The sequence below is a fragment of the Aquarana catesbeiana genome, linkage group LG02 (genome assembly GCF_042186555.1).
Source record: "Aquarana catesbeiana isolate 2022-GZ linkage group LG02, ASM4218655v1, whole genome shotgun sequence".
NCBI lineage: Eukaryota > Metazoa > Chordata > Amphibia > Anura > Ranidae > Aquarana > Aquarana catesbeiana.
Window position 1 is genome coordinate 331,291,883 of NC_133325.1, and position 16,433 is coordinate 331,308,315.

General features: G+C 39.2%; 1 protein-coding gene across 1 annotated transcript in view; it reads right to left on the reverse strand.

Annotated features, from left to right (window-relative positions):
• Window positions 1–16,433, reverse strand: part of DMD (dystrophin) — a 3,507,873-nt gene that overhangs the window by 2,118,485 nt on the left and 1,372,955 nt on the right. Inside the window, exons 30-32 of the mRNA XM_073614841.1 lie at window positions 4,651–4,761; window positions 3,666–3,839; window positions 1,181–1,336 (exon numbers count right to left, since the gene is read on the reverse strand). Coding sequence (XP_073470942.1) covers window positions 1,181–1,336; window positions 3,666–3,839; window positions 4,651–4,761 — 441 coding nt within the window. The remainder of the gene's footprint in view (window positions 1–1,180; window positions 1,337–3,665; window positions 3,840–4,650; window positions 4,762–16,433) is intronic.

Consider the following 16,433-nt stretch of genomic DNA (forward strand, 5'->3'; position numbering starts at 1 on the left):
GGAGTAGCAGAATGTTTTTTGTGGTGTTATTCTAAGTGTGTTTATGCTTTGTATGAGAAATAACTTGGTAAAATGACAACTTTGAGAAAAAAATAATTTGTTTTTACTTTCAACTTTTTTTTTTAAGAATTGTGGCAAAAAAATATAACTTTAAAAAAACTCACCATGCCTCTTACTATATACCTTGGACTGTCAACTTTCCAACAAGAAAACAAATGCAAAAATGATTTACCAGTAAATTACCACATTTGAATATGAAGTCCAGTGTAAACACTAGCCTATAAAGGGGTTGTAAACTCTCATGTTTTTTAACCTTAATGCATCCTATGCATTAAGGTGAAAAAACTTCTTGCAGTGACCAGCCCCCCGTTTTACTTATCTGAGCCCCGTATTTCCCTCGGTGGAGACATGCTGCCCTCTCTCCACGGGGTCCTGGCTCTTGATTTGATAGATTGATAGCATCACAGCCATTGGCTCCTGCTGCTGTCAATCAACTCCAATGACGCAGGCGGGGCTGAGTCCAGCATTTTTGTCTATGGATGCCGAAGAGCCGAAGAGCCCCCGCAAGGTGACCCCCTCGAGAGAGCACTTCTCCTAGGGGGTTATCTGATGTGGGGAGGAGCCGCCAGAGGGACCCCAGAACAAGTGGATCAGAGCCAATCTGTACTAAACAAGCTGCACAGTGGAGGTAAGTATGACATGTTTGTTATTTTAAATAAAAAAAAATTGAGCCTTTACAACCACTTTAACTCTTTTGGGTCTCAGAAGCATAAAAAGTTGACTATATACTTGGTTGTAAAGTATGTATGCTAAAATTGGAAAATTGGATGTGGATAGAGTTATTTTTTTATGGGGGGCATCAGAGGATTGCAGGATGGGGGGCTGCTGAAGCTGGCGTTTGTCTGTAAAAGTAGACCGGGGTTCACCAATGAGGTGAGGAAAGGGTTCTGCCTAGCAGCATATGTTTATTTTTGCTGTTCGAGTTGTGGTACTTCCATAGAGAATTATTGTGAACTGCTAAGTGTTTTACCAATTTAGTATTATGCCAGTGAGAGCAATGGGGTCTGCTCTGCCAATCACCAGAGTATTACATTTTTCACTCATCTCTAATGTTAAAGATAAGCCCAATGATTTCATATGCACTTTGCTATGCATCATTTAAAATGTAATCAAAAGGTACCTTAGCTCCTAGCTCATTATATTCCAGTTTTAATGCAGTCAGCCTCTCATCAAGATCTTTTGGGTTCTCGGTTTGCTGTTTCTGAACTATTTGACGCCCAGTCTTTATCACTGTTTCCACTTCAGATTTGACTTCACTTAAAATTTTGTAAAGTTTCTGTAAAATAGAAAAACAGTTATTATTTTGAGGCATCTGAAATGTTATTAATAACATTAATAACCCTTAACATTGCATGCAACTACTGTAGACTGTATACATTGTTAGAACACACGCTAATCTAGAAATTGTTGCCAAACATAGTTTAAATCCTATTCTCACAGTATACCCTAAAGCAAATATATAAAGCACAAATAAAAGGCTTTCTGTGTAATAAATGCTCATTCTGCCACAGTTGATTGTAGCCATGTCTCATCCACAGCTTGTTTTATACCTATTTCAGCAAATTATTTACATTTATTATACTAGATGCAGTGGCTACTCCTCCACCTCCTGGTTTCTCCCTTATTCTAAATTCTAATTCTAATCCTTTTAAAAAGTCACTGCAACATGTTGTAGTTGGTTAATTGTTAATTGGTTGAGACAATTTCTGGAAAAATATTCCCCTATTCTTGCAGGTTGAAACACCATTGCTAAATTCATTGATATATTGTAATAGAAAACCCAGAAGTGAGCAACGTGCAACTTAGCATTTTTAAAGTTTGGCTTCACCTGTAGTTGTAGTATTGCTCCATCTACAGTTTTTACTGAGAAAAGTGTGGGCATCTTTCAAAAATATGTACAAGGCAAAATATAATGTCAGCAAGGAGAACAACCTGTGGTGATGGTTGGATTGGATTCACCTAACAGGCACAAGCTTGTTTTAAGGCTGTTCCATGCTGATATAATAAAGCAGATGTCTACATCATATCTTAATATGTTATAATCATGTATTATAATTAAAATGTTAAAAAAAAAAATGCCAAGATTTGTATCCATTTTTTACCAGTGAATGTACAAAATGTAGAAGCTATTTTTGCCGTGTACCAGGTTTTGGAAGTGAATCGTCAGCAGAGCATATTTAGGTTTGATGACTTTTAAATAATACTTTTAAAAATCCCAAAACTGTTTAGAGGTGTTTTATATACTACAAAACCTCATAATCTCAACCACAAACATATTTGAAAGATTAACATTGGTTTATGTTCTGCAATAAATTTAAATACCATCATTAAACAAAATGAGAACATACAAATCAACAGTTATATAAAAATAATCATCCCCATATTAGGCAAAATCAATTCTTTATGGAATATGCAAAAAATATCAGATACAGATTGTAAATCTCAAACAAGTCAATCTAGATTTGGGTCTACTTTCGAAAACAGTAGATTTTCATAAAAATAATAAAATGAATAAGGTTTTTTTTTTTTGCTGAGGGTTGCTCATGTACATTACCTTACAAAAAAACAAACTTTACAGAATGTTAAATACTTTATTACATTTTCTCTATAGTATATTACTTCACATCTATAAAATAGTATTGATTTACCATCAACAATTCATAACATTTTAATTAAAACAATCTGCATAATCTACCACCTGGTTTGCAGAGCCACAGTGTAAAAAGGGAGATGGTATTTTAAACTCATCCTCAGCCTAAATGCTTTGCATAATTTACCCCTGGCTATGCTTACTGGACCCTTTAATGACCTCACAAGCAAACAGATTAAATATACATTTGTCGTCTGCTGCTTCATTAAGCACAATAATTGAGAAATACACTAGTTAAAACCACAAAGTTTCATAGTACAATAGTATATAGGCTGCAGCAACTAAGGATTTCAAATGATAAGAATATGTATAAAAATAAATAAGTGTGTACATTGTAAGCTAATGCTGTGGTCCGAATTATTATACAAATGTCTACCATGGTGAACTGTTAGATTATGTTAAGCGGTCTGAAAGCATCTTTCAGAACTACAAATAAATAAACAGGATGTAACAAAGATAAAGTGTTATCATTAATAAAGAGATATAACATTGCTAATGCCAGCAACAATATATCAATCATGTGTAGATATTGGCACAGGCCATTTTACTATTCAATATAATTTTTGTTTTTATTTTAATTTGTAAAAGAATGGTAAGGAATTTGAGGAGGCAAAGACTAGCAAAGAATATGTGTATGAATAAGAAACGTTTCAAACATAAATGTAAACAGAACATTCTAACAATAAAATACAGTTAGCACAAAGATTGCTACTCATTACAGTTCCTTTTCAACCTCTATAATAATAACAGCCTGGCTGATGGAAAAAAAGTCTTGTTACCGAATGCTTGCACTGCATTTTGCTTTAAATTTTAACAAGGGCAAGAATCGAAATCAAATTGCTACATTATTTGCTCATACCTAGGGTAGTCAAATCTCTAACTAATATTGTTACTACACTAAATAATACATTTGAGTAACATCAACTGTTACTTGTTGTATCAGAATTAAACCTACCATGCAGTGATCCAGTTGAGTTTGGACTGCATCCTGCTCAACGCTCTCCATATCCAGAACTGGTAACTCAAAGGACACTTCATCCAAAATCCTTTTAGATTCTATAAGACGCTGTTCAAAATTTGCTGGTTTTTGAAATAATCTAAACTTAGTGGAAACTTCTTGTAGTTTTTTCTGGAATATTACATAATAAAATATAAAGGCAATAGAAACAAGCCATGAAATGCAAACAAGTAATAAAATAACAATAACAAGATAAATGATAAAAAGTATATATTAAGCCAAATCTACATATATTTGAAAAACAGTTTTGTCTTATTTTACTATATCTTAATACCTAGTGCTTTGTCACATAGGACCAGATGTAACTACCACAAGCACATTCACATCTGTGAATGCTGAAGTCATGCTTAAAGGATAAGTTCACCTTTGGGGACACGTTACATGTTCTCCCCTGATTTTAGGTGATGCAACCGCCATCCACTGCCCCCCTCCCTGTGGCAGCAGTTCGAGGAGAAGTTCCCCATACAGGCTGTCACTGTTTGGCTGTTGGCTTGTAGTTCTCAATGAACGACCACAGCACTGTGATCGTTCATTGAGTCTCCCTGTCAAGGAGAATTGGCTTACCCGTATGGGATGTGTGGGTAAGCCTATGCACTGACTGTGTGCAGGAGACCTGCATGGCATCAGCGATCTGCTGATTGCTGGTGCAATGATTTCCAGGCTTCTATGTTGTGCATTTTTTTTTTTACATTTTTTTATCCTTTAAGTCAATGCTCAAGTGCCAACTTGGAGGAATCAAACTAGTTAGGCTTTGATAACCTAATACTGTACATATTCAAGTGATTGCAAATAGAAATTAAAATGTTCTCAATCTCTAAAATAACACACAGGCTGAAAAGGTTGAACTACAGTATGTAACTTTTTTTTTTACACTGTTACATATACTGTATCTCCTACTTTTAACAATATTAAAAATACTTACCTGAGCAATTTCAATCTGCAATAGAACTTTTTTGGACATTTCCTTTCCTTGGATTCTCTTTTTCATCTCATCCAAACTAATCTCATGGCTTAATAACTCCGACTGTATTTTCTAATGGAAAAAAAAGACTAGCATTAGGTTATGTTGCATACAGTTTGTATTATCTAGAAATTAGGTAACAACTAGAAGTAACAATATAGGAAGTTAAAGGTTGACACAGAAAATTATGTTTTGTAGAATTGTATTTTATGAGATTTTTTATAAGTGTAAACTGTATCCTTAGTTGTCTTAATGTATAATGCCTCAAACACCAATGCTAAGGTTGTTTATCGAGGGTGGATCTGAATAGCTGCATAAAAACAGATTGCGTTGTTTGGTTACATTTGGAATGTAGTCTATGCCACATGCCTATTGGGCTCAGTGGGAGCGTAAAAGAGAAGTTTTTTTCATTTTTTTTTAGAAATCATACATACCTAGGTGGATGCAGCATTGGTCTAATGCTGCATCTGTTCCCCACCAGCTCAAAGACTGACAACTGAGCAATCAAAGACCACTGGCTTAGACTCTCAGCAGCTCGCTGGATGGCTGAGCCAGGTGCCAGTCCAAGTAGAGAGTAAACTGCACTCCTGTGATGCACAGGAGAAGTACAGCTAAAGGAGCTTTGACTGTACTTCTCCTTTAAAGGCGCATGTAGATATGTATTATTTTTCAATGATGCATTTGAAAGCAATGCTACTATAAACATACATTCAAATTCAAAACACAGTAAAGACTATGTTTTCCCTGCTTTGCCTGTAATTAAAAGGGATCTCAATAGTACCCTTTGTATCCAAAGCAATGCAATGCAATGTAGTTAAAATGCAGCCTCTGAAGTGCATCCTTGCTATATTGTTAAAATAAATAGAAATCTTAAGAAATTATGCTTCCAATGCTTGAAAGCAATTCCCATGTACATAAGTTGTTTAAAAATAGAAAAGGGGGGGGGGTAATAGACTTTGTTACCATTGAGGTGCCAGCAACCATGCTTAGGTTTCTTTTTAGTCCCATGTGGCTCAAGTCTTCCATGAAAGTCTTACACCCAACAGTTGGCTTTTTAGTCTAATTATCAGTATGGATCACACAAAAATCACCTTCCAATTCCATTTACTGTATGTATTAAACCACTTTGATAAAAGGAGCAAATATAAATCTTTCTAACAAAAACTATTATTATTAGCTTTACATCCTATATTTACATTGGATTTACATCCTAGCAACATTTAATATTTCATCTATACTTTTACTGCATCCTATATAAATAAAGTTCTTTACTTGATGTATTATCAGCAATAAAATTATTTACCATGAATTGTAATATCTACCAAACATTGTGAGGTTGTATTTAAACTCTAATTAAATAACTGTACACAAAAAATATTATTGCTTTGGAAACCTCACATGACACACGAGGAAACTTTTCTCTGTATACAACATTTTGCAGCACATAAAGTCATTTCTACTAACATTATATTTTGTGTATATTCCTGCTATCTTCTGTGCCTGTTGATAAATAGAACATATCTATTCAGAGTTTTTGAAAAGTGTTTACACATTATTTGATTCTGATCAGAGTAGCAAATGTAGCAGTCGGAATCAGAGCTCTGTGACTATAACTGGTGCTGAGGTATGAATTGTGGTCTGTTTATTATTTTCTGGCTTTTTCAGTTTACTGAGTCGTGTATTCTGAATCCATAGCCTCTTCCAAAAGTAATCACTGTTTGTCAGATAAAAATTAATAATTCAGTATGACTTTTTGTCTGCTTAGTACTATTTATTTAGCTTAGCCCACATTCCCTTTTTTGATACTCTCCAATGGGTTTATTTGTTATGGAAGTGCAAAGAGCCAAGATGGTGTGCTAAATACACCTTGTCACAGCAACCAATCACATTTCAGCTTCTGACTGGTTGTTAGGGATTAAAATCATACTTTTTTGCACTGCCTTTCTAAATCATGGTTATGCATGCATACTGTATGGGTGAGAGCATAGTGTTCACCTAATATGCTAATAATTGTCACAGGGTACTTATAATTCTTGGTTTCTTGGTAACTTTTTCTGAAAACAATAATTCAGTCATTGGCCTCTAACAATGAAAAAAAAAGGAGTTCTATCTTTACTCTGACTTACCTGACCCATATGGTTTAGGTCAAGGGTTTTTATAAGCATTTGAGACAGAGTCAGCAAGACAATTAGCATTTTCAGGAGGGGATTAGATTAAAGGATTAGTTCACCTTTAAAAAAAATGTTCTATGTTCTTGTAAAGGGGCCCAATTTCATTAAAATGCACAATCTAAAAATTCAGTAACCTTCATTACACTCACCCCCAGGAAGGCTACTACTTCCGTTCATTATTTCCAAAACCTCATTTACAGTACTGTCCTCTATCCCAATCTCACTTGGTAATGATAAAATACTCCTCTGTGTGATGCCATCATTCCCATGATGCTTTGCTCCAGTTCTCTCCTGTCTTGACTCGCACTCTGTACCTCCCCCCTCCTGTCCCCTGACTGAATGGAGCTCACTTACATGAAGCTAAGTGATATACACAGTGCAGTGTGTTTTCCTGTTTTAGCATGTGCAGCAATCACCTGCTTTCTTGGAGTTCAGTGTGTTTCTCTGCTTTCCTGTAGTTCAGTAATTAGCCATGCTTTACTGGAGTGCAAGAGAGAGAGAAAGAGAGAGAGCGAGAGAGAGAGGGGGGAGAGGGAGAGAGAGAGAGAGAGAGAGAGAGAGAGGGAGAGAGGGAGAGAGGGAGAGAGAGAGAGAGAGGGGGGGAGAGGGAGAGAGAGAGAACACAGAAAACTGAAGAGAGACACAGAGAAATTAAGAGAGATAGAGAAAGGCACAAAGACACACACACAAACAGAAAAAGAAACAGAGAGAGAGAGAGAGAGAGAGAGAGAGAGAGAGAGAGAGATAGAGCTACAGTAGATACAGAGGGAGAGAGCTACAGAGAGAGTAAGAAGACCCCAAACCTTTCCATTAATAATTCCAAAACAACAACAATATAATCATACAAAAACTGGGCCAAGAAGATGGCAAGAATGGAGGAAACCACCAGCACCAAGACGGACATCAAAACCACCACAAAGTAGAGAAATGAAGGACCCTTCTCATCACACTAAGCAACAAACTGATGTGACTAAGCTCAAAAAGTAATAAAGACAGTGACAACCATTCATAATTCTGTTTGTCCCAGGCAATTTGCTCATTACAAGGTATATAAACACAAAATGACATAATTAATTATCAGCAGCTGGAACATTCAGGGTCCAAATGCTTCAGCCTTTGAATCCAAAGTAAATGACCCAGACTTTAAACATAAATTACATGAGATTGACATTCAAATCCTCCTAGTAACATGGACCTAGGCACAGGATGAACCTCTAGTACCTACTGGTTATAGGGAATTCTCTGTCCTGTAGAGAGGGATAGAAACATCAAACAGGGTCAATATTCATGAGGAATATGAATCTAGTACAAGGGGGAGCAACAAGAGAGCATCAGAGCAACAAAAGAGGAGGGAGCCACATCTATATAAGAATGAGCAGTTCAATCCTCACATCTCAGCCTGATATCTACCCCTGTGCAGCATACATTGCCCCACCAGAGTCCCCATACATCAGACCAGATCCCTATGAGGTCTTACAAAATGAGGTCATCCACTTCCAATGTTAAATAATATTTGACAATCCTATTTTGATGTTAGGATAAAGTGCCTTAAGTGCAATGTTTATGAACTGCCACCTGGATTTCAAACCTGATGTCAGTTGATTTAGAAAAAAAAAAAAAAAAAAAAAAAAATATATATATATATATATATATATATATATATATATATGTACAGTATCTCACAAAAGTGAGTACACCCCTCACATTTTTGGAAATATTTTATTATATCTTTTCATGTGACAACACTGAAGAAATGAGACTTTGCTACAATATAAAGTAGTGAGTGTACAGCTTGGTTAATAGTGTAAATTTGCTGTCCCCCTCAAAATAACTCAACACATGCTGCGTATGGTCTGAGCACTGACAGGCTGGCCCCCCACCCCTTCAACCTCTGCAGCAATGCTGGCAGCACTCATACATCTATTTCCCAAAGACAACCTCTGGATATGACGCTAAGCACATGCACTCAACTTCTTTGGTCGACAATGGTGAGGCCAGTTCTGAGTGGAACCTGTCCTGTTAAACCGCTGTATGGACTTGGCCACTGTGCTGCAGTTCAGTTTCAGGGTCTTGGCAATTTTCTTATAGCCTAGGCCATCTTTATGTAGAGCAACAATTCTTTTTGTTCAGATCCTCAGAGAGTTCTTTGCCATGAGGTGCCATGTTGAACTTTTAGTGACCAATATGAGTGAGTGAGAGCGATAACACCAAATTTAACACACCTGCTCCCCATTCACACCTGAGACCTTGTAACACTAACGAGTCACATGACATTGGATAGGGTGGCTAATTGGGCCCAATTTGGACATTTTCACTTAGGGGTGTACTCACTTTTGTTGCCAATGGTTTAGACATTAATGGCTGTGTGTTGAGTTATTTTGAGGGGACAGCAAATTTACACCATTATACAAGCTGTACACTCAATACTTTACATTGTAGCAAAGTCTCATTTCTTCAGTGTTGTCACATGAAATGATATAATAAAATATTTACAAAAATGTGAAGGGTGTACTCACTTTTGTGAGAAACTGTATATATGTACAACTCCTATAAAGTGCTTTAACCACTAGCTGCCCGCCCACTGTCATATGATGGTGGGACGAGGCAGCTCTCATTCTGGGTGGACGTCATATGACGTGACCGCCTTCCTGAGCCACTAGGGACCCGATGCGCGTGCCCGGCAGCCGCGATGTTCGCCGGGCATCCACGATGCCCAGCAACCGAGCAGGACTGTGGATCTGTGTGTTTAAACACACAGATCCACGTCCCATCAGAGAGGAGAGGAGACCGATGTGTGTCCCTTGTACATAGGGACACCGATCGGTCACCTCCCCCAGTCAGTCCCCTCCCCCCACAGTTAGAATCACCTCCCTAGGACACACATTAACCCCTCAATCACCCCCTAGTGTTAACCCCTGTGACAGACCTAGCCGGGAGAGAGACTTTTGGATGGGACTGAATGCCAGCCTCTTGCCGATCGATCGTGGGCCCTGGCATTTGGGGGAACGGTGCTCTTTGTGAGCTGTATGCCTTGGGACCCTTGAGGTGATACTACTGTGGATTCGGGTCCTGGTCCCCCAGGACACACAGACTCTGGAGACCATGGATTTGCCATATTAGAAATAGTGGCTGATTCATAATGTTGGGACAGATACTGTTAGGAGATGCTGATGTAAATTCCAGCACCTGTCTGTCTGTTGCCTGCTAGAATGTGTATTGTAAATAGGTCTCTAGTATGGGATCTAAGAGCCATTAGATCCCCATTGTTGTTTATGTTAATTAACTCTGCCATTGTGATAATGTTGATTGGGTTTTCTGAGCTACAAGACGACCAGTCTGGCCTAAAGGTCATGTCTCAGTCATCTAGGCTGTCTAAAGGGATTAGTTAATTAGCCCATGTTAATTAGGTTAATTGGGTTACAGGTGTATTGTTAGAGTAATATGAGCCGGAGGTATGCACCTCCACTTTTAGTGTATAAAAGAGCCTGTGTTTTCCAATAAAGGAGAGCCTGTGTTTTCCTGGTTGAACTTACATACAGCCTGCCTGGTGTTTGTTCTGAGCTATCACAACTGGGTTAGAACGGCACATAGCTGTAGTTCTAATCCCGGAGCATTGGATGACCGAACAATCAGATGTTGCGATCTGCAATCTGATGCTATAGCTGCAGAGGAGTGTCGGGAGAGTGGAACCGAGCGAGCAAGGGGCGCGATACAACCCCTTCCCTGCCAGTCACATTTACACAGTAATCAATGCATTTTTATAGCACGGATCACTGTATAAATGTGTCTGGTCCCAAAAATGTGTCAAAAGTGTCCAATATGTCCGCCTCAATATCGCAGTCACAATAAAAATCGCAGATCGCCGCCATGACTAGTAAAAAAAAATAAAAATAAAAATGCTATAAATCTATCTCCTATTTTGTAGACGCGTTAACTTTTGTGCAAACCAATCAATATATGCTTATTGCGATTTTTTTTACCAAAAATATGTAGAAGAATACATATCGGCCTAAACTGAGGAAAAAATTTGTTTAAAAAAAAAATGTATATTTATTATAGCAAAAAGTAAAAAATATTGTGTTTTTTCAAACTTGTCCCTTTTCTTTTGTTTATAGCGCAATAAATAAAAAACGCAGAGGTGATCAAATACCACCAAAAGAAAGCTCTATTTGTGGGGAAAAAATGTTAAAAATTGTATTAGGGTACAGTGTAACATGACCGCGAAATTGTCATTCAAAGTGCGACAGTGCTGAAAGCTGAAAAATGGCTTGGGCAGGAAGGGGGTGAAAGTGCCCTGTATTGAGGTGGTTAAATAAGTGCAACAATTGTGATACCAAAAAACTCCACCAGGTGTCTCCACCAGATGTTGATATGTACCAACCAAGTAGATGATATAGATTATATAAATTGTGATACATCAACTAATACAAGTGCTTATATCAAAGTGCTTTGTGTGCAATAAAGTCCAACAAAACTGCCACCAGATATTCCAACTGGGTGCTGATAATTGAGTGCTGTTTTCATAACAATTCCACATTGCTGTGATCAATAATTTTCCTCCACCAACACTATGCGCACAGCCCACTCACCAGATTCATACCACACCAAATACCAGGATGATGATGCTATTTCTGATACTCCTCTCAGCTGGTCACTGGGCCAGTATCAATAGACACAAGATAAGGACTCCCACAAAGGATAGAAAAAGAAAAGGATGCCTCCCATGGTGAAGTACGTTCAACTTATGTAAAATATGCAATAAAAGTTCCACTTACGTTGGATATATATCAACAAATCAGATATGCGCTCCACCTGTGTTCCAAAATGGCGGAAGTGACCTGTCACGCAAGATCCCATCCAATGTGTTTTGTCAGCACGTCTGACGTCAACCAGATGACACATCATTTTTTTTTTATGACTTCACTCACCGTGTACAGCGTGGTTGCAGTTTATATATATATTTTTTGTATATATTGTTTTCGAGTTGAATATCAAATATAAAGTAAAGGTTCCTATCACCCTTGTTAATGTTGTCCACCTACTCATGGAGGGCTGTGGATCTTATTTTAAGCTGCTTTATTCTAGTATTTCCTCTAGGGGGAGACATTCTATATATGGATTAAAGCGGAGGTTCACACAAAAATTGAACCTCCGCTTTTCGGAACCCCCCCCTCCGGTGTCACATTTGGCACCTTTCAGGGGGGAGGGGGGTGCAGATACCTGTCTAAGACAGGTATTTGCACCCACTTCCGGCATAGACTTCCACGGGAGTCTATGCCCCCTCCCGTCCCCACTATGCTGTCTGCTGGGACACACACGGGTCCCAGAGACAGCGGGGACCAATTAGGAAGCGCAGTACGACTCGCGCATGCGCAGTAGGGAACTGGGAAGTGAAGCTGCAGCGCTTCACTTCCTGATTCCCTTACAGAGAATGGCGGCGGCAGCACCCGAGGACCGAGGGATGATTCCGTCTCGGGTGCCGACATCGCTGGACTCCAGGACAGGTAAGTGTCCTTATTTTAAAAGCCAGCACTTTTTTTTTTTTTTCACGGGACTCCCTCTTTAAGGAAGTACTGCTATGAATACCATGTTTTTTAAGCACTTCTGCAGTATAATGTTCTACACCATCCGCGTCAGGGCCCCCCCTCCTCTTTCATAAGGATAGAAGAAGACACTGCCTATTACGAGATGCGGTGTCATCACAATGTCCACATAATGAGAAGGGGCGGGGCATGTAATGAAAAGCAGATGTGATGTGTGTGCTGTCATTTAAAGCTTGGAGATTTTCTACACAGTGTCCAAACCGCAACAGTAACGAGACTCTGAAGCAGCTGACAGAGATCAGCGAGACCGGTTAGGCCAACAGGGTCCACCTCTGGATGACATTTGAACTCATCACACTTTCACCATACTTTGCAAGGCTGGCGTTTTCAATGAGATGGGAGGAATACACTACAATAATGGATCCATGGATTTGATGAGAACCGATAATTGTATTGGTTGTTGATCAGTTGGAGTTCATTGACCTACACCCCTGTTTTATTCAGCACTGTCTGAGATTGGGAGCTTGAGCAAGTCTATACAGTGCGTTTCTGGTACAGTGAGAGGGAGGCTATGGAGGACTGTGTCAATATTTCATGTTTCAAGTGATAATTTCACCACTGTATTCTGTTTATATAACTCTTCTGGACCACTGTTACCAAGTCCTATCCAGTTATTTCTTCATATTATTTACCATTCCACAACAATTATCATTTCTTTACACAGTTTTCCAGCATGGATTGGGAAACTAATTGAACTCATCCCTTTGATCCTCAATTCATTAGTCCAACCCAACTACTTTAAGGTCATCCATACCCTCTCAATAGGTCTTTGGAGCCTGGGGATACAACTACTACATATTTAGTTATAATATTTCCCATTTTTGTAGCAATGGGTGGTCACATACTGAACCTTCCAGAGATGGACCAAATGTTTTTATAGCTCCTATGCTATATATATGTATGATGTTTTTATGATGTTGTTTTTCTACATTTTTGATATCATTAAAATAGTTATTGTTATTTTTGAGTTTCTAGTCATATGCATACTGTGAGATCCCATTCCTTTCTCCTCCCCCTCTATAATATATTATCATCATTGGATGTTTTCTTTCTTTGAAGGCATATATTCCAAAATAAAAAATATATCATATACAGTGCCTTGCAAAAGTATTCAACCCCTTGGCTTTTTACCTATTTTGTTACATTACAGCTTTTAGTTCAATATTTTTTTAATCTGAATTATATGTGATGGATCAGAACACAATAGTCTAAGTTGGTGAAGTATAATTAAGAAAAATATATACATAAAACTATTTTTCAGAAATATAAAACTGATAATTGGCATGTGCGTATGTATTCACCCCCTTTGTTATGAAGCCCATAAAAAGCTCTGGTGCAACCAATTACCTTCAGAAGTCACATAATTAGTGAAATGATGTCCACCTGTGTGTCACATGATCTGTCATTACATATACACACCTTTTTGAAAGGCCCCAGAGGCTGCAACACCAAAGCAAGAGGCACCACTAACCATGAAGACCAAAGAACTCTCCAAACAAGTAAGGGGCAATGTTGTTGAGAAGTACAAGTCAGGGTTAGGTTATAAAAAAATATCCAAATCGTTGATGATCCCTAGGACCACCATCAAATCTATCATAACCAAATGGAAAGAACATAGCACAACAGCAAACCTGCCAAGAGATGGTCGCACACCAAAACTCCCAGACCAGGCAAGGAGGGCATTAATCAGAGATGCAGCACAGATACCTAAGGTAACCCTGGAGGATCTACAGAATTCCACAGCAGAGACTGGAGTATCTGGATAGGACTGGAGTATCTGGATAGGACGACAATAAGCTGTACGCTCCATAGAGTTGGGCTTTATGGCAGAGTGGCCAGAAGAAAGCCATTACTTTCAAGAAAAAACAAAATGGCATGTTTTGAGTTTGCGAAAAGGCATGTGGGAGACTCCCAAAATGTATGGAGGAAGGTGCTCTGGTCTGATGAGACTAAAATTAAACTTTTTGGCCATCAAAGAAAACCCTATGTCTGGTGCAAACCCAACACATCACATCACCCAAAGAACACCATCCCCAAAGTGAAACATGGTGGTGACAGCATCATGTTTGTGGGGATGTTTTTCAGCAGTTGGGACTGGGAAACTGGTCAGAGTTGAGGGAAAGATGGATGGTGCTAAATACAGGGATATTCTTGAGCAAAACCTGTACTACTCTGTGTGTGATTTGAGGCTAGGACGGAGGTTCAACTTCCAGCAGGACAATGATCCCAAACAAACTGCTAAAGCAACACTTGAGTGGTTTAAGGGGAAACATGTAAATGTGTTGGAATGGCCTAGTCAAAGCCCAGACCTCAATCCAAAAGAAAATCGGTGGTCAGACTTAAAGATTGCTGTTCACAAGCACAAACCATCCAACTTGAAGGAGCTGGAGCAATTTTGCAAGGAGGAATGGGCAAAAATCCCAGTGGTAAGATGTGGCAAGCTCATAGAGCCGCAAAAGGTGGCTCTACAAAGTATTGACTTTAGGGGGGTGAATAGTTATACACATTGATTTTTTATGTTATTTTGTCCTTTTTGTTGTTTGCTTCACAATAAAAAAAAAAAAAATCTTCAAAGTTGTGGGCATGTTCTGTAAATTAAATGATGCAAATCCTCAAACAATCCATGTTAATTCCAGGTTGTGAGGCAACAAAACACGAAAAATGCCAAGGGAGGTGAATACTTTTGCAAGGCACTGTATTTTCATCACTTTTGAATAATGAATTATCAGGGTAGGCAGCACCTTGAGTGTCCTAAACTTTCAGTGTATCAATTGTTCTTTGAGGATAAAATCCTTTCTATAGAATACTCGGTGCATTTTTTGCCCCCTTCTTTGTCACTTTTGAATAGGGATGAGCCGAACACCCCCCTGTTCGGTTCGCACCAGAACATGCGAACAGGAAAAAAGTTCGTTTGAACACGCGAACACCGTTAAAGTCTATGGGACACGAGCATGAATAATCAAAAGTGCTAATTGTGCAAAATGACATTTCAAAGGAAAAAAGTCATTTAAAACTACTCGCGGCTATTGCATTGCCGGTCCGACAATACACATAAAAGTTCATTGATAAAAACGGCATAAGAATTCCCCACAGGGGAACCCCGAACCAAAATTAAAAAAAAAAATGACGTGGGGGTCCCCCTAAATTCCATACCAGGCCCTTCAGGTCTGGTATGGATTTTAAGGGGAACCCCGTGCCAAAATTTAAAAAAAAAAGGCGTGGGGTCCCTCCAAAAATCCATACCAGACCCTTATCCGAGCACGCAACCTGGCATGCCGCAGGAAAAGAGGGGGGACGAGAGAGCACCCCCCCTACTGAACCGTACCAGGCCACATGCCCTCAACATTGGGAGGGTGCTTTGGGGTAGCCCCCCAAAACACCTTGTCCCCATGTTGATGAGGACAAGGGCCTCATCCCCACAACTCTGGCCGGTGGTTGTGGGGGTCTGCAGGCGGGAGGCTTATCGGAATCTGGAAGCCCCCTTTAACAAGGGGACCCCCAGATCCTGCCCCCCTGTGTGAAATGGTAAGGGGGTACAAAAGTATCCCTACCATTTCACTAAAAAACTGTCAAAAATGTTAAAAATGACAAGAGACAGTTTTTGACAATTCCTTTATTTAAATGCTTCTTCTTTTTTCTTTCTTTTATCTTCCTTCATCTTCCTCTTCTTCTTCTGGTTCTTCTGGCTCTTCTGGTTCTTCCTCCGGCGTTCTCGTCCAGCATCTCCTCCGCGGCATCTTCTATCTTCTTCTCCTCGGGCCGCTCCGCACCCATGGCATGGGGGGAGGCTCCCGCTCTTCTCTTCATCTTCTTCTCTTCCTTATCTTCTTCTTCATCTTCTTCTTTTCTTCTCTTCTTCTCTTCTTCATCTTCTTCTCCGGGCCGCTCCGCATCCATGCTGGCATGGAGGGAGGCTCCTGCTGTGTGATGCGTCTCCTCTTCTGATGGTTCTTAAATAACGGGGGCGGGG